Genomic DNA, 20,751 nt, shown 5'->3' with positions numbered 1-20,751 from the left:
TCGGTGAGTAAGGGGCTTCCCCTGCATCTGAAGACAAGCTCTGGTGGACTGGGCAGACCAGACCAAGAGTGGGTCCAATGGTCAAGAAACCGATTTCTGCATGTGCTGTACAGGGAAGCGAGGGGCAGGCGGGGTTTGTCAACCTGGGGAAGGAGCCCATCTAGGAGAAGGAAAACTCTGATCCTAAACCTCCACTGATTTACCAGTATCCCCATTAATAAGGGGAGGAACAATCCATACCCATCACCTTGCAGGATATTTTTGGGAGAAGAAAAGGCTAAAGAGTAAACTCTACACAAATCCAGAGTGGAGTCCCTAAGGCCTTGTACACCTCCTTCCGGCAATTCCTGTGGCCAATCTGATGCCAAATGCCTTGCTCTGAACGATCGCACCTGACCCACATTGGAACAAGCTGCTCACAGCTGACGACCGTTGGAGGGAGTCAAGAGGAAGTGAAGGGCTCCAGCGCAGGAAACACAGACAAGAGACCTCGAAGGAAAGACAGGAATCTGTTTATTAGAGGCCCAACGTGCTTCCAATAGTTTCCTCAGAGGATCTGCTGAGAACAGTCTTATAAACACCGCCTTCATTTCCTCAAAGCAGCCAATCCCAGACCCCGGAATCATACAGAGAAGCGGCTGGGAGACTCTGCTCTGGCCAAGTGCTTTGGTATAGTGTCAAGACTAGGACTGGAGGCATTGGGAATCACAATTCCTCCTCTGCCACAGAACTCCCTGTGCGACCTTGAGCTACTCATTCTCAACTCAGTCTAACCTACTTCACAATGCTGTTTTGTGAAGGGACAAAAGGACAGCAGCGTAATATAAATAATACAGGTATTCTAAAAACGAGCCTTTATTTCTCTCTCACAGTGGACCAGGGCTTCCTCCAAGACCTAGGAAGGTGCCCGTTATCTACAGTTTATTATTTGGGGGCAGGGTTTGCGATGAACCTCTGCGCAATCCTCACGTATAGAGCTGGCCCGTGTGTACCCGTTTATGTTTCTTAAGGTCGGAGCTGGAAACGAAGCTTTTGGGGCACTCGGAGCACTCGTAGGGCTTCTCCCCCGTGTGGGTGCGCTGGTGGGTGATGAGGTTGGCCTTGACGCTGAAGCTTTTCCCGCAGTAGGGGCAGCTGTAGGGCTTCTCCCCCGTGTGCCTGCGCTGGTGTTGCACGAGGTGCGCCAGCTGGCTGAAGTTGTTGCCGCAGTATGAGCAGTTGTACGGCTTCTCGCCCGTGTGCACCCGTTTGTGCGTAAGCAGCCGAGAGTTCGTCACAAAGCACTTCCCGCACTCGGAGCAGGGGTACGGCTTCTCGCCCGTGTGCGTCTTCTTGTGGATGTTGAGGTTACCCTTCTGGCTGAAGCTCTTGCCGCACTCAAAGCACTGGTGCGGCTTCCCTACCTGCTCGGCCCGCTCGCGGTTCGGGAAGGCCGCGCGCCAGGGGACCCTCTCGACGCTGCACGCAGAGCCTTTCGCTGCCTTCTCTCCCTTCTGCGCCCGCCAGCTGTCGGCGCTCAGGTGGTGGAACTGCTGCCGCCAGTCGCCACCTGCGCCCCCTCGCTTCTTGGTCTTCCACCGGCAGATCCCCTCCTGGCTCTCGCGGAGGCTTTCGTCGCGCCGCAGCGTGGAGAGGCACTTGTGGGGCTGCTCCCTGCCACGCTGCGGGCACTTGCGGGCTTGCTCCCTGCCAGGGGTTCTCTCGCGCATGGCCAAGCACGACCTCTTGTGAGAGCGCTCCCCGCAGGAGGGGCATCGGCGTGGCTTGTCCACCGTTTGTGTCTTCTGGTTCTTCAGGAAGCTGAGGCGCAGGCCGTTTTCGGAGCCTGCCTTCGTCCTCTTCTGCCGGAGAACTTCCTCTTGGAGGCTCCTCTCCCGCAAGCCTTTGTCACTCTCAGCTTGCTTCGAAGCCTTCCCAGGGACGTTTTCCCGGCCGTTCCCGAGAATTGCTTCCATGTCAGGACCTTGGAGGTAGGCCCCTTTACCGCCTCGGTCCAGCGCCAGTCCCCACTCGGTAAGCCTAGGTTTCTCCAGAAGCGATTCCTCCTTCTCCAGGTTCTCCTGCCCATGCTCTTCGTGTTCTGAAAGAAGCAGATAATCATGACAACGGTTATGCACAACAGCCCCTGGTTTGTTTGTTCGCTTAACTTCCAGCCTGCCTGTCAGCCGACAAGCTCTCAAAGTTGCTTATGTCCACACTGAATTGTCTTAACCACTGCAAGCTACTCTTTCTGATAACGACCGCTTGTGTGCAGATGCAAGGACCCACATTTGAAGGAAGAGTACAGTACAAATACATAGGACTGTGGGAGGGTGACCCATTGAACATGGCAGAACTTATTTCTGAGTTAACATGCCAAAGGTTGCACTCTGAATTGGGTGGCTGTGTTGTGTGTTTCTGTGATATGTAAGCTTCCTGGAGCAGATTGCATCCCAAAAGGCAGCCTGTAAACGATTTCATAAATAAATAAACCAACTCTGGGCTTCACCTCACCATCGTCCAGTTGAGTTGCTGCAGCATGCTGGGATAATAATAATAATAATAATAATAAAGCGATAAAACATCAAACATTAAAAACTTCCCTAAACAGGGCTGCCTTCAGATGTCTTCTAAAAGTCAGATAGTTGTTTATTTCCTTGACATCTGATGGGAGGGCGTTCTACAGGGCGGGCGCCACCACCAAGAAGGCCCTCTGCCTGGTTCCCTGTAACCTCACTTATTGCAATAAGGGAACCGCCAAAAGGCCATCAGAGCTGGACCTCAGTGTCCAGGTTGAACGATGGGGGTGGAGACGCTCCTTCAGGTATAATGGGCAGAGGCCATTTAGGCCTTTAAAGGTCAGCACCAACACTTTGAATTGTGCTCAGAAATGTACCAGGAGCCAGAGGAGGTTGAAAGCACCAATAGGAACCCCAGATCCCCTCCACCGACGTGTTTGCACTGTGCCAAACTTGCTACCATCCCGACTCTCCTCTGTCTCTCTGTCCCAGTCTGCTGCAGCAACTCAGCTGCACCAAACTGCTGTCAACAGCCATCTTTGCTAATGCTCATCACCCCAGCATGGGGTGGCAGATTTGATGCAAAACTATGTGACATATGAAACAGATCTCCCTTTGGAGCCTAGTTTTGCATCAATACTTGAACCCAGCACTCTGAACCACAACCTTACCCAGCAAAATGGCCTCCTCTTCTTCCTCCTCCTCTTCATCATCATCATCGTCCTCTTCCTCCTCTTCATTCTCTGTAGAAAGCTGCATCTCCACAGTCTCCAACGGATCCTGCTCTGATGTTGGTGAATTAACAAACGCCTCTTCCACTAGTCCGGACACCTGGAATACAAGCATCCCTGTTAGTGAAGAGCTGGATGGAAGGCCACAGCTCAGCAGGTAGAGCATGTGCTTTGTGTGCAGCAGGTCGCGGGTTCAATTCCCAACGACTCCAGTTAGCACTGGGGAAGAAGCGTCTCCACCCCCATCGTTCTGCCCAGACACTGAGGTCCAGTGCCGAGGGCCTTCTGGCAGTTCCCTCGCTGCAAGAAGCCAAGTTACAGGGAATCAGGTGGAGGGCCTTCTTGGTAGTGGAGTAGCACCCGTCCTGTGGAACGCCCTCCCACCAGATGTCAAAGAGAAAAACAACTACCAGACTTTTAGAGGACATTTGAAGGCAGCCTTGTTTAGGGAAGCTTTTAATGTTTAATAGGTTATTGTATTTTAATATTGTGTTGGAAGGGACCATGAGGGTCATCTAGCCCAACCCCCTGCAATTCAAAATTATTTAACCCAACACGGGGCTCGAACTCACGACCCAGAGATTAAGAGTGTTGTGCTCTGCAGACTGAGCTACCCTAGGTCTGAGCTACCAAATAGTGTCAGATTCCTGAACATGCTTAGTTTTCACCAGCTGCTGGGAGGAGTGGGTGAATGAATTTTATTATTTTGGTCATATCAAGGAAGTCATAAAACATGTTAGGGATACATTTGAATTTGCAATTAGGTATAACAGGGACAATACAGATATAGCAATAGTTAAAAAATATATAAATTAAAACTTAGTCAGTAACATAAAGCCTAAAATTTTCATTTAAAATCTTAATCATTATGATAGCACAGCTTGTTCCCTAAGTTTTATGGCAATTGCACAGAATTTGGCTACCCTTAACGTGATCTCAGGATCCTTGTGCTCTACCAGGGATTTTAGACATTGAAGTTCGGATTCATTTGGAGATTTTTGCATAGCAGGGGTAATAAATACCGAGCGTATAACCCCATAGAGACGCAGTGTAACAAGGCATGAGAGACAGTTTCTACCTCCATCAAGCCGCAGGGGCAGACTCATTTCACATTTGGTTTACCCTCAAATCTGCCCTGCAATAAGGCAGATGGCAGAACGTTGAATCTAGCGAGGGTAAATGACCGTCTGTATTTAGGTATTTGTAATTTTGACAAATAATTTGCTGGGGTGGGTGTCTCTTGTTCCTTTAGTGCATGTCTGTTTTGAAGTTTGCACATTTTGGGGCTCTGTCCTCTTAGAAATCCCTCTTGTATCTCAGTGGCCCGGTTTGGCTCCCTTCCTCTCAGCACCTCCGCCTGCAAGCGAGAGGGAGAGATACGAAAGCCTCGCCACAGCCTGACCTTGGGGCACGCTGCCAGTCTAAGAACATAAGAAGATTGTTGCCGGGCCACCCTATCCTGTCTGGGACAGTGGCCAGGCAGGTGCCTCTCGACCCGGATCTGACCGTTACATCTCTTCCCAGTCTGAGCAACTTCTCTTACCCTTCAGCAAGGCTGACCACAGTCAATGAGGAGCCTCTCATTTCAGTGCCATGACATTAACCAATCGGGTTATTATCTCAAGAGGGTGGGGAACTGAGAGTGGTCAGTGGGCCACAGCCTGTTCTCTCCCGCTCTGCCCCCCCCCCACTAAAGACCACCAGTCAACAAAGGATCCGCTGTAATTTCTGATCCCAAAAGAAAGATCCCTAATGCCACTGGTCTCAGCTGATTCTCCAGGCTTCAGTTATGCAGGGCTCTCTTCAATCCCCAACACTCAGTAGGTGCTTACAGAGAGTCCTGTGCTGTGCTCTGAAGTCCCAATACTCAGCTGATAGCCGGGGTTTCAAAGCACCCTGCAGAGGGATTGCAGGGGCTGCAGATGTGCAAACTCCCTTTTTCGGGCACAGCCGTGATTTTACCTGACATCAGGTGGGTTCAGCTTTGCTGGTGGGGCTAATTAGGCCTGTGGACCACAGATTCTCCACCTCTGGGTGTCACAGATTGGCTGGACGCAGAGGAATGGTGGGAGGAACTAGCAAGGTAGCCCCCAGGGGAAGAAGGCTCAGAGTCTGGGGAGTAGTGGTGGGACAATGATGAGCGGTCAGAGGGAGAAGAAGGAAAAGAGGAGGTGTTGGAAGCTGAAGAGGTAACATGGTTTAGTGAGCTGGGAGTGTCTGTGACAGAGAGAAGTCCAGAAGTGGAAGCAGGAGAGCAGGGAAGGGGGGAGGAGGTAAAGATGAGACAGGCTGGTGAAGGAGCCATGGGGTTTTCCCCCTCCTGCTGCATCAATCTCCCCTTCCCCCTGGTCTCCCAGAACCAGAAGAGGCATGAAAAAAGGAAGGAGCAGAGACAGGCACATTGGCATAGTCTCAGATTGCTTGGGAAGGGCCAGCCAGGTAGAGGAGCAGACTTAGTCTTGGGCAGCTGTGGGAACCAGACAGAGGGCCTTCTCAATCGTGGTGCCCGCCCTGTGGAACAACCTCCCATCAGAAGTCAAAGAAATGAACAATTATCTGACTTTTTAAAGACATCTGAAGGCAGCCCCGTTTAGGGAAGTTTTTAACATTTAATGTTTTATCGTGTTTTTAATATTCTGTTGGGAGCCGCCCAGAGTGGCTGGAGAAACCCAGCCAGATGGGCGGGGTATAAATAATGAATTGTTATTATTATCAGAAGGCAGGGACCCTTAAGTCTCCACAACTGCCTCACAGGGGCAAGAACTACCAAGAAGAGTCGCTGTGCTAATGGCTGGCACTCCTGAGCCAAGCTTGTTTCTCCTAATAAATATTTCTTTCCCCATGTGATTTATTGCTGACCCACTCCTGGCATCTCTTCCTGACACTGGGTTCTCCATTACTCTGGCCCTGCCACAACTGCACCTTCAAACAAAGCCCCCCCTCCTACCTTTTGTTTGTGACTCTCAGCCTCTTGCAGCTTCAAGAGGAAGCTTTCGGCTAGGTCCAGCGCCTGGGTGCAGGTGGCCGGGCCGCCTTTGCAGACCCAGATCTGCATCTCCAAGGGCAGGATGGTCAGGAACTGCTCCAGGATCACCAGGTCCACGATCTGCTCTTTGGTGTGCCTCTCCGGCATGAGCCACTGGCGGCAGAGTTCACGGAGCTGGCTCAGGACCCTCCGGGGCCCCTCGATCTCCTGATAGCAGAAATGGCGGAAGTGCTGGCGGTGGATCTCCAAGCAGTCAGCATCATCCTCATCTGGAATCGGTCCTTTCAGCGCCCTGGAAACTTCCGAGCCTTCGTAGGCCTCTTCTCGTGCTCCCCGGCCAAGAACAGGCAAGGTCTGCATCGCAATGGCGGACCCTCCTCTGGGCAGCTGGCCGCCGTCTTTCCTTGCTCGGTAGGTGGCCTTAAATTCCTTCCTCTCCTCCGTGGACACGGGTTCGAATAACCGCGATGGCCTCCAGACGGAGTAAGGAGACGGTGCCGACTTTGAGCCCTTCTGCTGTTCCTGAGTCTCCTGATGCTGCCGCAGCCCCTCAGACACGTTCTGTGGGGAAGCTGCCCCAGTCGAAATCTCCTTGGCGGGGGGCCCTTGGGAGTCACGGGGGTCTCTTTCAGCCTGCTTTCCTCTTGGTCCCAGTCCCAGCAAGTTACAGTCTGCCATCGCTTCTTCCTGGCTGTGTGCCACCTGAGCAGGAGCATAAATTCAGGATTGATACGGTTATTATTGGGCTGCCTCCAAAAGAGCACCAAGCAAACGTCTCATGTGTGCAAGGATTTTGGCTTGTGCAACAAAACAGGTGCAATTTATTATTATTTATTATTAAATATTAAAAACACAATAATAAAACATTTAAAATGCAATAGGGTGCAGAAACTTCTCTACCCACTATTGTCTCTCTTCACAAATTTAAAATAACATAAGGGTGGTGTGGTATTTTTCTCACTTCAGAACCACTCTCTAAGGCAAGGAACCTCTGGCTTCAGATGTTGCTGAACCGCAACTCCCAACATCCCTGGCCATGCTAGCTGGGGCTGTTCCGGGGGTCCGTGCACCCCCTGAAACATTCGTATCCAGAGGTGCCTGTTCTACAGAGGCACGCGCGGCAGTAGCCCGCTTCTGCGTAGGTGCGGCTGCCGAAAGCCTTCCTGTTATTTCCGGGTTCACCGCGTGCATATCCTGAAGAATACGCAACAAAGGCGGTACGTAACCCAAGGTTCCACTGTACACAAATTAAAACACAGATAAAACATAAAAAATAATAGCTGAAAAGCAGCTAAGCTGTATGAGAATTAAAGCAATATACAAACAGATCTATTAAAATACAGAGAGTAAAACAGCACAGCACTACTTAAAAACCCTTTCCTGGGAAAGAACCAGCCAGTCTCTGAGAGCCTGTTGGAATAAGAAGGTCTTCACTTGCTTCAAAAAGACAAGTCAAGGATGGTGCAAGTTTAGCTTCTCTAGGGAGCTCCAAAGTCTAGGAGCAGCCACCGAAAAGGCCTCCTCAGGTTGTTTATATCCATTCTACCGGGTTTTGATGTTATGTTTTAATAAAATAACATGTTTTAATGAAGCCCAGCTCCTTCATCACATATCTTTAGGCACCTATGGTCTTTTAAATGTGTGTGTGAGAGGGGGGTTATTGGTTTGTTTTTGTTCTATTATGTATTATATATTTTGTGTTCTCATTTTGTCCTTTTATGCTGTGAACCACCCTGTGGTCTTTGGATGAATGGCAGTGTACAAATTTAATTAATTAATAATGATAATATTTTTGTTAACCTACCTAAACTGCAATCCTATACATGCTTATCAGGCTGAAATCCTAACCTCACTTACCTGGGAGTAAGCCCCACTGAATTTAATGGGCAGGTGTGTACAGTTATTGTGGCATAAACCCACTCCTGCCAGCATGAAATTATGTCACGATAAACGTGCTTGTTGCAGTTACTGTAGCTTTAACAGACTGAAGTGCAGTCTCCGAAATGCTGTAAACACATGCCTGTGGAGAGAAATCCTATACATGCCTACTCAGAATTAAGTCAAACAGATAAATGTCTAAAATTGCGGATTGAGTTCTACCTCTCTGGGCATGTAACACACAGAGAAATTGTGTCTATATTCCCAATTGCAGGAGAGGGGCTAAAATTCATTTTGGTGGTTTACTTTCGATACCTGCATTTTCTGTTTCAAGTTATATGTCTCTGACAGCACAATCCTACTCAGAAGGTAAGCCCCAGTAAGTTCAATGGGACTTGCTCCCAGGCAAATATGTATAGGATAGCAAATTACGGTAAGTTACCTCTAAATCTGGTGTTCTGAAACAATGGTCCATAGACCATTTAGGTGGTCTGTGGATTTGTGGCTGAAATATTCCACTGCATGAAATATGTATATTGATTTTTAGTTGTTGTTTTACTTGCTTCTTGCAGTTCTTACACTGTATTTTATTGCATTTGAATTTGAATGCCATAGGATCCTAACTGTAACTGCTCCAAATTATATGGTTGACCCCCCTTAAAAAAATTGAATTATTTGTGCAATTGCTGTGCTTAAATATCCACTATTTCTGTGCAAGGGATGTCCTGCCTACATGACTTCTATGGTCCATAAACAACCACACTAGGTCCAGGGATCACCAGTCGCCCCTGGTTATACTGAATGTTTATTTGCTTTATCTTGTTTTGACCTATTTCAATATTCTTGGCAAGCTAGCTGCAATCTTACACCCACTAATTATGCTGCATTAAAACCACTGGACTCACTTCTGACCAGAAGCGCCCAGCAAGTGTGGGCTTGTGGGATCAGTAAAACCCTGAGATCCCCCACCTGGATCCCGGTGCAAAAGATTACTGTACATCCAGTGCTTCTCTTACTCAGATTAGACCCACTGAAATTAGCAGGCACGCCTAATTTAAGTCTATGAATTTCTGTCAACTCTGAACAGAACTTTTTTATTAGCCATTGGAATCAAAGGCTTTTAAGCCCAATAATTTGCACCGAGTACAAATTATGATCCAACAGAGCTCTCCAACAAAAACAAACTCCTGCTTATCCCAAAGTTTATTCATCTCAGTTTTATACTTTAGAACTTTACGACTGGAACATCAGTTTTGCTGTCGCTATTGTTGGGAATCGAAAATATTTGCCACTCCACTGCATGTCACCCCAACATCTACCAGCAGGGCCAGATCTATCTTCTTTTGTGCTTGGATTTTATTGTGAAACCGTTTACTGGGGTGGACCTTTATTTTTCTGCTCCTATTCTGCATTAAACCACTGTCCCTATTGTTTCCTTTTCGGTGAGAGTCCGAGGATTTGACCGCAGCGGCTTCAGAGTCTCAGACTCAGGACCCGGAACAGCCTTAGGCTTCAGATCCCCACTGAACGACCTTGGGGTCAGACGCCGCCTCTTTAACCTTGCCTCCCTCGCAAGGCTGTTGTGAGGGCAAAACGGGAAGCGGGCGAAGAAGTCTCCTTGAGCTCCACGAAAAAGCAGGACGACAGAATTATTATAAATGGGACCCAACAATGGATAAATAAATGCGTTGCAGCCCATTTTTATTATTGGGGGGGGGGGGGTTGGAGAGAGAGAGAGAGAGAGAGTGAGAGAGAGAGAGAGAGAGAGAAGCAAAAACCCTTTCGTCTCTCCACTTCCCCCCACTCTAGGTGACTGGGCACCTGCCTCCTCGGAAGTAAAGCTGCGGGGAGTTCCGCAGGATCTGCTCCCGGGGAAAGCGCGCTTGCATTGCAAGGATTGCGCCGGAAAGCCTCCAAAAGAGGACGGCGTGGGGGGGTTCTTTTCTGAAACCTCCACAAGCCCCCCCCCCATTCAATACTGACCCTTTCCCCCCTCCCCCCACCTCCCCTCCCCCACTTCCCCCGGACCCTCCCCCTCCCGCCTCCCACTCACCTCCTCCCCCGCAAAGCCTCTCTCGCAAGCGCAACTTTCTCCCGGGAACCGACGCGCCGCCCGCCTCCTCTCGATGCGGAGCAGGCGTACAAAAGGCAGTTTCTCCCCGGGAAAAGAAAGGCTGCAGGACAGGAAGGGGACTTACCCTTCCCACCCACGACACCCTCCCCGCACCTGCCGCCAGATCCCTGGACCTCTCTAGGCAAGGAGAGCTCTGTGCCTTTAACCCCTTGAGAGGGTTGGGGGGGGGAAAGCTCGCTCCGCTGGCGGCGGATAAGGCGCCTGCAAGAGGATCCCTGGTATATGCATTCTCCGGGGATCCACCTCGGATCCAGCCTCTTTTGGTGGGGCGTCCGAATATTTCCGCAAATGGCTCCCTGCAAAGCTTCTCCTCCTCCAGCGCAGCTGCTCGGGGTCTCCTTTGGGGAAGGATGATCCACCACCCAATGTAGTGCTGCCCGACTCTGGCCGGCAGCAGCTAAGCCAGGGATTGAAGGGAAGGAAAACCCTCAGCCACTGAGCTTCGGTCCCTCCGCAGGAAAAACATAGGGAGCTGATTGGTGCCAAGTCAGAAAGCTTGGGTGCATCTAGCTCAGTGGTGTCGACATAGGCCGGCAGCAGGTCTCCAGAGTTTGACAAGAAACATCCTAGAAATGCCACTGAGAATTGAATGTGGGACCTGTTCAAATGCTCTCACTGAGCTGTGAACCCAGTTTCTCCCCCCCCCCCCACCAAACTGGGGTCTAAAGAGGCTTACCTTACCTGATACTGAGTATCCCCTTTCCCCCGGTTTTCTGTTCTCCCTTCCCAACTGCCAGTCAGCATCATTCTGCCCCTGAGCAGGTTCAGTCTTCATTGGGCTGATTTCTTGCCCCCCACCCCCAGGATGTGTATGTGTGTTTTAGACTCTCCCATAAGGGGTTTTTTTTTAATGCATTTCAGTAAATCTTGCAAAAAAACGCACGGCTGCTGATATTTCCTTCTTATACCACTCTGACCTCCTTTCAGATGAAGGAAGGGATATAAAGAAGTACCATATTTTTCGCACTGGCCCATAGGACGCACCTCATTTTTTGGTGGGGGGGAAATGAATAAAAAAAAATTATTTCCCCCACCCCAGAATTGGCTGCTATCTGCAAGCCTTGCGATCCACAGCAACTCCCGCCGGGCGCGCAAGGCTTGCGGACACCTGCACGAAGCACGGGGCGTCCTCCGGAGGGCGCCCTGTGCTCCGCGCTGCAGGCTGCCGCCCGCAAGCCTTGCGCGCCCGCGGGAACTCCCCCCGGGCGCGCAAGGTTTGTGGATAGCTTCCTGAAGCCTGGAGAGCAAGAGGGGTTGGTGCGCACCGACGCCTCTCGCTCTCCAGGCTTCAAGCGAAAGCCTGCATTCGCCCCATAGGACGCACCACACATTTCCCCTTCATTTTTGGAGGGGAAAAAGTGCGTCCTATAGGGCGAAAAATATGGTAAGTACACTGGGAAATTAATATAATACATTAAAAATATTAAATTTACATACTGGTTTTGACCTTTAAAGCCCTTCACGGCCTAGGACCCTTGTACCTATGGGACTGCCTCTCCCAGTATGCCCCACAGAGAGCCTCAAGGTCCATAAATAGCAACACCCTAGAAGCCCCGGGCCCAAAGGAAGTCAGATTAGCCTCAACCAGAGCCAGGGCCTTTTCAACTCTGGCTCCGGCCTGGTGGAACGCTCTGCCTCATGAGACCAGGGCCCTGCAGGATCTGCATTCTTTCCGCAGGGCCTATAAGACAGAATTGTTCCGCCTGGCCTTTGGCTTGGATCCAATTTGATTCCCTCCCCCTCTTTCTTTTTTCTTTTCCTTTCTCCTCCTGCAATGAGGCTATATTTTAATATTTTAATGTTTCAATATTTTAATGTTGTATTTTAATTTTGTTTTTAAGTTGTATTCATTCAACTTGTTTTTATTATTGCTTGTTAGCTGCCCTGAGCCCGGCTTTGGCTGGGGAGGGCGGGGTATGAATAAAAATTATTATTATTATTATTATTATTATTATTATTATTATTATTATTATATGCCACCCTTCATCCAAAGAGCTCAGTATAAAAACCCAATAGTATTAGAACACTAACAGCAGCAGCATATAATTGCATATCAGACAGGTGCTTCACTGTTGTCTTTTGGTGTCTGCTGTTTCAACAAACTATAAAATCTGTTATCTGTCTTGGATTTGAATGTGTGTCCTGTTTTAAATAATTTTTACAGTCATAGCTCGGGGTTTTTTAAAACAATAAAAAAATCAAGCAGCATATAAATTTTATGAAGTATAAATTAAAAATATGAACTTGCCCAGTGTCAAACCGTCTCCAAAACCTAAGAGAAAACTAGCATTTGAGGGAGAATATCTTTTCCCTTAGGCATACTTATTTCCTACATGCAGACATTTTAAAGATTTATTTTTTTAACACACAATTTTCAAACATTATTTATTTACAGATTTCTCACAATGAATATTTGTTTGAATAAGGAATCTGGAAACTCGAGAACTGACCAAACATCTCACAATTTAATAAGCACATCACAAAACTGAAGGTGTGGTCAGGTGAGTCGTCAAGACTTCAGGGGACATAATAAAGTAGAAGCTACAAAAGGAGTGAAAAAGAAATGTGGAATTAACAGTGTGCCTTAAAGAGAAAAAGGCACACCGACCTTAAATGCATTGTGTGCACAAATCCATAAAGGAGGCACACCCATAATACTAACTGACGAATGGCAGCACCCCAATGAACTCAAAGAGTGTGTGGAAGTGGGCAAGCTGAAATGTTCAGTTTCCATAAAGGAAAACAAACAATATGACTTAGAAATCTACAGCTGATACACAGACATGGGCCTCCTAGCTAATCCCAGCCTACTAGCTTAGAACAGGTAAAAAAGAAAGAACAGAAATATATGTATAAAATAGCTATACAGTGTTACATACGCTTCAGGTTACAGACTTCGCTAACCCAGAAATAGTACCTCAGGTTAAGAACTTTTCTTCAGGATGAGAACAGAAATCGTGCTCCGGCGGCGCAGCGGCAGCAGGAGGCTCCACTAGCTAAAGTGGTGCTTCAGGTTAAGAACAGTTTCAGGTTAAGTACAGACCTCCGGAACGAATTAAATACTTAACCTGAGGCACCACTGTATTAAAAACATGACAAATTCTGAAGTGTCCCATTCTGTCACACTGAAACAGCTCTCCCCATGCCACCCCCTGGATAATATAAATCCACAGAGTTGCGACGATATTGGCGCTAAATGATGCACAAGGGTTTGGGGCCTATCACATTTTTATTATTATTTTTAGGCACCAATCATGAACACGTATTTCAGGTGCCAAATGTCACATTTCTGATAGCCCAGAATGTACGTTATCTATTCTAGTGAGTCATGAAAATAAGGAAACATCAAGTGAAGCTGTGATCCTCTTCAGAAACTTGCATCTTTTCCTCTGGTGCAGGGATGGGGAACCTGACGAGAGCTTCTACGCGGGGTTCCTCCCGGCCTCACAAATCCGTTATTATTTTATTATTTTAGCACATTAAAACCAGAACCTTTGGCTCTCGCTGTTATACGTGACTGAGGCAGACTGGTATTGAAAAGGGCACAGGCCTGACAGCATCTCCCCTTTGTTCGGGCCTAGCAAGGCTGCCCTCCCGGTTGAACGCTACCGGGTTCGGCAAGCGCCGGGCTATACACAACGCTTTCCGCGATGGCCGAGCGCTTCCCCCTGTGGACTTTTTTATGTTTCGTGAGGTCCGAGCTCGAAATGAAACACTTCCCGCACTCAAAGCACGCATAGGGCTTCTCCCCGGTGTGGGTCCTCTGGTGCGTAATGAGGGACGACTTCCGGTTGAAGCACTTGCCGCAGTCCGAGCACTTGTGCGGCTTCTCCCCCGTGTGGATGATGTTGTGGTTCAGGAGGTTGGAGCTGGTGCTGAAGCTCTTCCCGCACTGGAAGCACTGGTAGAGGTTCTCGCCCGTGTGGGTCCTCTTGTGCGTGATGAGGGGCGCTTTCGCGTTGAAGCTCTTCCCGCAGTCGGAGCACGTGTAGGGCTTCTCGCCCGTGTGGGTCCTCTCGTGGATGATGAGGTGCGTCCTCTGGCTGAAGCTCTGCCCGCAGTAGGAGCACTTGTACGGCCGCTCCCCCGTGTGCACCCGCTTGTGCATCATCAGGTTCGTCCTTGTGCCGAAGCCTTTCCCGCACTCTGAGCACTCGTAGGGTTTCTCTCCCGTGTGGATCCTCTTGTGCGCGATGAGCGAGGCGATCTGGTTGAAGCTCCGGCCGCACTCTGAGCAGTGGTACGGCTTCTCGCCCGTGTGCACCCTCTTGTGCCGCAGGAGCTGGGAGCTGTTGCCGAAGCTCTTCCCGCACTCGGGGCACTCGTACGGCTTCTCACCCGTGTGGGTCCTCTCGTGCGTGATGAGGGACGACTTCCAGTGGAAGCTCTTCCCGCACTCGGAGCACTTGTGCGGCTTCTCCCCCGTGTGGACGATGTTGTGGTAGATCAGGTTGGAGCTGGTGGTGAAGCACTTCCCGCACTCGGAGCACACGTAGGGCTTCTCTCCCGTGTGTGTCCCCTTGTGCTTCAGGAGGGCAGCCTTGGTGCCAAAGCTCTTGCCGCACTCCGAGCACGGGTAGGGTTTTGCTATGGCTACGGAGGTCCCCTGGTGTGGAGCAAGGGATACGCCATTCTTGAAGGTCTTCCCACACCGGGGGCAGATGTAAAACTCTTCCTCCGTTTGTGATTTCTGGTTCGTGGGGAGGTCAAAGACCTCGCAGAGATTTCCGCACTCGGTGCACTTCTTTTTGCTCCTGAGCATCCCTTTGTTAGCTGTGCTTTCGTGGGAGTTTCCATTACCTCCTTCACAAAGCAAGGCCTTCTCTTTTTCCTTCCCGACATGGTTTCCCTGGAGACTTCTTGGTTCTGGCTGACACTCAGGCGCTGGCTCTCCCTCAACATGAAACGGGGGGAAATCCCCTTTGGCTCTTCCCAACGATGTCTCATTGAGTTCCACAGGTTGTGGATCTCCCTCTTTTGTCTCCATTTGATCCTCGCCTGGCAGAATAAAGGGAGTCTCATGAGTCACAGTGCATCATAATGAAACAGCCTGCAACAACCAGCTATGCCCCAGATGTTTTAGGACTACAACTCCCATCAGCAACTGTGCTGGGGGGGCTGATGGGAGTCATAGTCCAAAATATATGGAGGGCACCTGGTTGAGGAAGGCTGCATCAGAAAGCCAATATGGTATAGTTCTTAAGGGTGTCAGACCTGGACTGGGGAGATCTAAGTTCAACCCATCATGAAGCTCAAGGGGAGACTTTGAGCCAGTCATTTATTTTCAGTCTGATCTACCTAATAAGGTAGTTCTGATTGTTTTTTAAGTGGGGGAGAGAAAGAGGGAGAACGATGTACACAATCCTGCTGTTCCTGGGTAAGCAATGTCAGTAAAATAATAGTACTTTGGCCACCTCATGAGAAAAGAAGACCCTGATGTTGGGAAAGATGGAGGGCACAAGGAGAAGGGGAGGGCAGAGGACGAGATGGTTGGATAGTGTTCTCGAAGCTACCAGCATGAGTTTGACTAAACTGCAGGAGGCAGTGGAAGACAGAAGTGCCTGGCGTGCTCTGGTCCAGGGGGTCACAAAGAGTCGGACACAACTAAACGACTAAACAACAACAGTTTAGAATGTTCAAAGATTTTTGTATATTTTGTTGTTATTTTACAACTGCCCTGTAATCATAGTTTGCCACTCTTGCTGCTGACTGGAGCTGCTTTAATCCTTAGCTTTTAAATTGGTGCTCTGTTTTTTTAAAACCTCTTCTTGATCTTTACAATTTGTAATGTTTTACTTTTATGTAAGCTTCCTGTAGGAAATGCTGTTGATACGACTGAGTAAAAACACACACCAAGGTTGTATGTGGGAGTAAGCCCCATTGAGCTCAGTGGTGCTTACCTTTGAGTAGACCTGCACAGGACTGCACTGTAAATAAATCAAAACGCTCCTTGTTCTGGATTCCAGACTTCTCAGTCTGCCCCTACTTTGTAGCAATAATTTGTTTTACATTGCTTTCTATGTTGCATTTTCCATTGTTGTGACCTGCTCTGTACCCTTATGGTGAAGGGCAGGTAAGCAAATCAGCATTCCCATAGCCACTGAACTAGATGGACCATTGTCCAGTGTGTGGACTCCTATTCCATTCCATTCTCCCTCTCCATGTTTTTTCTTTGTCTCACCCTGCCCACAGTCTGCCAGCCTTCCTTACATACTCACTGAGCATGCTCAGTCCTCACTGAGTTGTTTTCCCCTCTCGTCTTGTTTAGAGTCCTTTTCTCTCTCCCCTCCCCCCCACCGCAAACTTTGCAAACCTTGGTGTACCTGCCAGCCAATCCACCTGCCCTGAGCCTGAGTTATGCCATTTTGACTACAACAAGATCCACACCTGGGAGAAGGGCTTTGCCCTTAGTGCACAAGATGTCTTTCCGACAACAATTTAAGAAGGTTGTTGACAAGCCAGAATGCGTGCAGAGGAGGGCAATGGAGATGATCAAGGGTCTGGAAATTAAGCCTTATGAGGAGTGCTTGAAGGAGCTGGGTATGAAAAGAGGAAACTGAGAGGAGATATGATAGCCATCTGCAAATATCTTGTCATCTGTCGCATGGAGGAGGGAGGATGCTTGTTTTCTCCTGCTCTGGAGGGTAGGACTCGAACCAGTGGCCTCAAGTTGCAAGAAAGGAGATTCTGACTAAACGTTCGGGAAAACGGCAGTGGAACAGATTCCCACAAGAGGTGGTGGACTCTCCTTCCTTGGAGGTTTCTAAACGGAGGCTGGATGGCCATCTATCATGGATGCTTTAGCTGAGATTCTGCAATGCAGGGGGTTGGGCTGGGGTTTCAAACTTGAAGATTCTATGATTCTATTATTCTAACAGTATCTTCTTCAGACTCAAGCACCTACCCAGCAAGATGGCCTCCCGATCGCTCCTTTGCTTGGCATCTGAGGCAAAATGCAGCTTCGCCAGGTCCGACATATCCTGTGCCGACACTGTGGTGTTATCAGCCATATCTTCCAGGGGCTCTGACATCTGGAATGGAAACATGAGAACAGTTTTAAGATGCAAAGAGAATTTGACGGGGAGGGGGGGAGGACCAGAGATCCCAGTGAAGTGAGTTTTCTCTACCCATCACTACCCAAGCAGTGCTGGATCCAGAAATCAGCAACTGCACCCCAAGCCCCGGTCTATCACAGGGTTTGAGTAGTACTGCCTTGGACTCTCACAATACCAAATACAGCCCCTTATACATGTCCGTATTTCACTGGACACAAAAAGTGGACATCCTCTCTCATTCTGAACAGAGGAGAGGTGTAAAGAGCTTCTGGCTGATTATCCACTGGTGCAAGTGGCTTAAGGGTGGGTATGCCCACATTTTGGGGGGCCCATCTCTTTTTCTGCTCTTTTAGATGCATAGCTGTCAACTTTTCCCTTTTCTTGCGAGGCATCGTATTCGGAATAAGGGAGTTTCCCTTAAAAAAAGGGAAATGTTGACAGCTATGTTTAGATGTGGCAGCCATTCTGTATTACACTATAACCCAAACGGAGGCCATTTTGTTATGCTATGCACCTGGCAGCAGCCATTTTGTGACTGGTGCCCACGACGCTTTCTCAAATTTCCGAATATGCCCGCTGCCCCCCACAAAAGGTTTGCGGCCTCTGGGCTGCAGGTTGACCTGAGCCCTTCTAGATCACATTTCCAACCCACCCAGCCGCCCCCCAGGAAAAAGCAGCCCAACACAGACATTCCAAGGCAGCCTGCAGCTCTCCCTCTCCCTGGCTCTTTTGGCAGGAGTGCTTGGTGGGCATCCCTCCGCCTCTGGCTGCCTCATTAAGAAGTCCTCTGCCAGGGCCACCGCTTCAGAACAGGTCTCTGGGCCGCTCTCCCGGACCCAGCTCTGCATCGCCAGAGGCAGGATGGTCAGGAACTGCTCCAGGATCACCAGCTCCAGGATCTGCTCCTTGGTGTGTCTCTCGGGCCTCAGCCACTGGCGGCAAAGCTCCCAGAGCTGGTTGAAGGCCTCTCGCGGCCCCTCGGCCTCCTGGTAGCAGAACTGCCTGAACCGCTGGTGCAGTGTCTCAGAGCTGAGGGCCTCCCCGTCCAGGACCTCTTCCTTCACTTTCACAGCGAAATCCAGGCTTTCGTAGGCCTTGTGGGTTTCATCACCAGGACCTGCCACGGTTTGGGTTGCGTACTCCCGGCTAGGCCTGCGGCAAGCCTCAGCTGCTCTGGAGGCTGGGATTTCTTTGGCGCCAGGCCCTGACCAGGGGCGTAAGTTTGTCCATGTTGAACGAGAGGGCTGTGGCGAGCCCAGGAACTCTGACCACTGGGCTCCCCAGCCTTGTTGCAGCAACCCCTCTTCTAGTTCCTGCTTAACGCCTTGCGGTGGTGCCTGAGCCACAGACTTGGTGGTGCTCTCCCCTTGGACATCACGGGCTCTTCCTACCTCCTCCAATCTCCTCCCAGCCTGCTTGGGTCCTGCAAGGTCTTGTCCCTCCATGTTGAAATCTTGGCAGCAGCTCTGGAAAAGAAATCCAGTGTTAAAATGAAGTGGGGCAGTGCAGTGTTGAGAAAAACCATATCCCTGAACATTTACAGCGGACCGTTGTAGTGTACCTATAATAGCAGGGGAGAGGAACCCCAGGCCTCAATAAGGCTGGAGATGGGAATGTGAATTTACTTAGAAATTAGTGTACTGTATAAAGGTAAAAATTGACACTCATAAGGTAGCACAGAAAGGAATGCAGCCCTAAAGCTGAATGCAGCCCACCTCTGCTACATCTTTCCTTCAAAGTAGCATTGAGCTAATCCTAAAGATGTACTGATCTACTTATCCCCACAGAGTTTAGTATGGTCCTATGTCTGGAGTGTGCGGCTTGAGATTGTGGGTGAGGCCTCACATCAGGGAATGCTCTTACAAGAACAAATAAGCACATCCCTGCACACAGAAAGCTAGTGCATCAGGGATAAGCGTTCTAGCCTTGCCTTCTCGCTGACATATTAGCTTTCTAAGTGCAGGGATTTTTTTCTTTGTCAAATAGCTGCCTTTTGAAGTGCTTGGGGCTCCCTTGGTTTTATTCTCACAACCATGTTGCAAGATGGGGTAAGGTGGGGGGGGGGAGGAAAAAATGGATGGCCTCAGGATACCCAGAGAACTTCATGGCCGGTCAGGGGTGCAAACTCAGCTCATAAACCCAAAGGTTTCATTGCCACAAAAGTGCGCTTCACATATTCTTGCGGACAAATCAGAAAGGCAAACTAAAGGTCAGAGATGATGATGGGAGTTAAGAGTCCAGCAACACCCAGCGAGTCACTACTTCCCCATCCCTGAGGCTTTAAACACCATACATTTAAAGCACGCAGCTCCCTCCTGCCAAAGATTCCCGGGAACTATAGTTTACCCTTGCAGGCCTACAATTCCCAGCATCTAAAACTACTGTTCCCATGATTCTTTGGGGGAAGTCCTGTGATTCAAAGGCATTGTGCCTTTGCAAACTAGCCAAGTTACAGGCAGGACAATGGTTTGGCTTGTTTAAAGGAAAGTTCACTATTGCCTTCTGCTCTCCAACCGCTGAGCTACACGCACAGAGACCCTAAAAGGACTCTTGGCTTCTCTCCACCACCAGCCACTCCGCCACCTATTCAATGGCCCTGATGTTTTTCTAAAAAACAAATATTTTCTCTGCTCCTAGTCTGGACAAGGCGGCGGCTGCGTCGTGGATCAGCTGCAAAGGCGGACTAAAGAGGGATGGATTCTCTAGTCTATTTGCATTTCTGCAAAATGGGAAGGTGGGGAAGCCCACTACCTCTCCCCCAAATTTCCTGCTGCTGCCTGTTCCCCAACTGGCTCCCTATTTTCCATTGGAGATCCCCTCCCCCCCCCCAAAAAAAAACCCTCGCTTCTTAACTCACTTCTCCAGTTATGCTGCAGCTGTGGCAATATGTACTCCAAAATGCAATCAATATATTATTATTATTATTAAAAAATGCATGCAAAAGGCTGTTTCTTCTTCCCAGCCAGGAGAAGGGGGGGGGCAGGAAGAAGAATGCATTTGCAGCTTCAAATGAATTCCCTTTTTCTGGCCCTGTCTAGGAGTCACAGCTCTGTGACATTAACCCCTTGAAGCCCCTGCAACACGAGGGGGATGAGTGGGCGGAAAGATCCTGCACAGAATGCAAATAGCTGGGGGCGTTAAGCAGAGGGGGCGGGGGGGGGGGAATCCTGGATTCCGAAAGGTGCTGAGGATACATCTATCTGGAACCTATGTCGTCTTCAGCCCTAGAAGAAGACTGTTTTCAGGCAGGTTAGCTGCTGCTGTGTTAATTAACCACAAGAAAGTATTGTAACACTTTAAAAGAGCACCTTAAAGCTTTTCAAGGACATGGATTCTCCCTAAGAACCTTAGGAACCTTAGTTTGTTAAGGGCGCTGGGAATTCTAGCTCTGAGGGGCGGACTACAGTTCCCAGGATTCTTTGGGAGTAGTCATGTCCTTAAGATGTACGGTCATTCTAAGGTCCCCTCC

At 49.4% G+C, this 20,751-nt stretch overlaps 2 protein-coding genes across 2 annotated transcripts in view; both read right to left on the bottom strand.

Moving 5' to 3' along the window:
• Window positions 1-20,359, bottom strand: part of LOC310835818 (uncharacterized protein) — a 28,509-nt gene extending 8,150 nt beyond the window's left edge. The window contains exons 1-4 of the mRNA XM_083720800.1: window positions 20,140-20,359; window positions 17,972-18,748; window positions 17,132-17,258; window positions 13,810-15,225 (exon numbers count right to left, since the gene is read on the bottom strand). Coding sequence (XP_083576926.1) covers window positions 13,810-15,225; window positions 17,132-17,258; window positions 17,972-18,727 — 2,299 coding nt within the window. The 5' untranslated portion in view covers window positions 18,728-18,748; window positions 20,140-20,359. The remainder of the gene's footprint in view (window positions 1-13,809; window positions 15,226-17,131; window positions 17,259-17,971; window positions 18,749-20,139) is intronic.
• On the bottom strand, window positions 497-10,301 carry LOC310837430 (uncharacterized protein). The gene is made up of 4 exons (XM_083724014.1): window positions 10,147-10,301; window positions 6,177-6,917; window positions 3,170-3,329; window positions 497-2,080 (listed from the first exon to the last, which is right to left on the bottom strand). The coding sequence occupies exons 2-4, from the start codon at window positions 6,891-6,893 to the stop codon at window positions 966-968; spliced, it is 1,992 nt and encodes a 663-aa protein (XP_083580140.1). The 5' UTR covers window positions 6,894-6,917; window positions 10,147-10,301; the 3' UTR covers window positions 497-965.
• Window positions 20,360-20,751: the final 392 nt, after the last annotated feature.

This window comes from Podarcis gaigeae (genome assembly GCF_964106915.1).
Source record: "Podarcis gaigeae genome assembly, chromosome: 2".
In the NCBI taxonomy this organism is placed as follows: domain Eukaryota; kingdom Metazoa; phylum Chordata; class Lepidosauria; order Squamata; family Lacertidae; genus Podarcis; species Podarcis gaigeae.
Note: the sequence above shows the minus strand (reverse complement) of the source record. Positions and strands in the feature narration are given on the sequence as shown.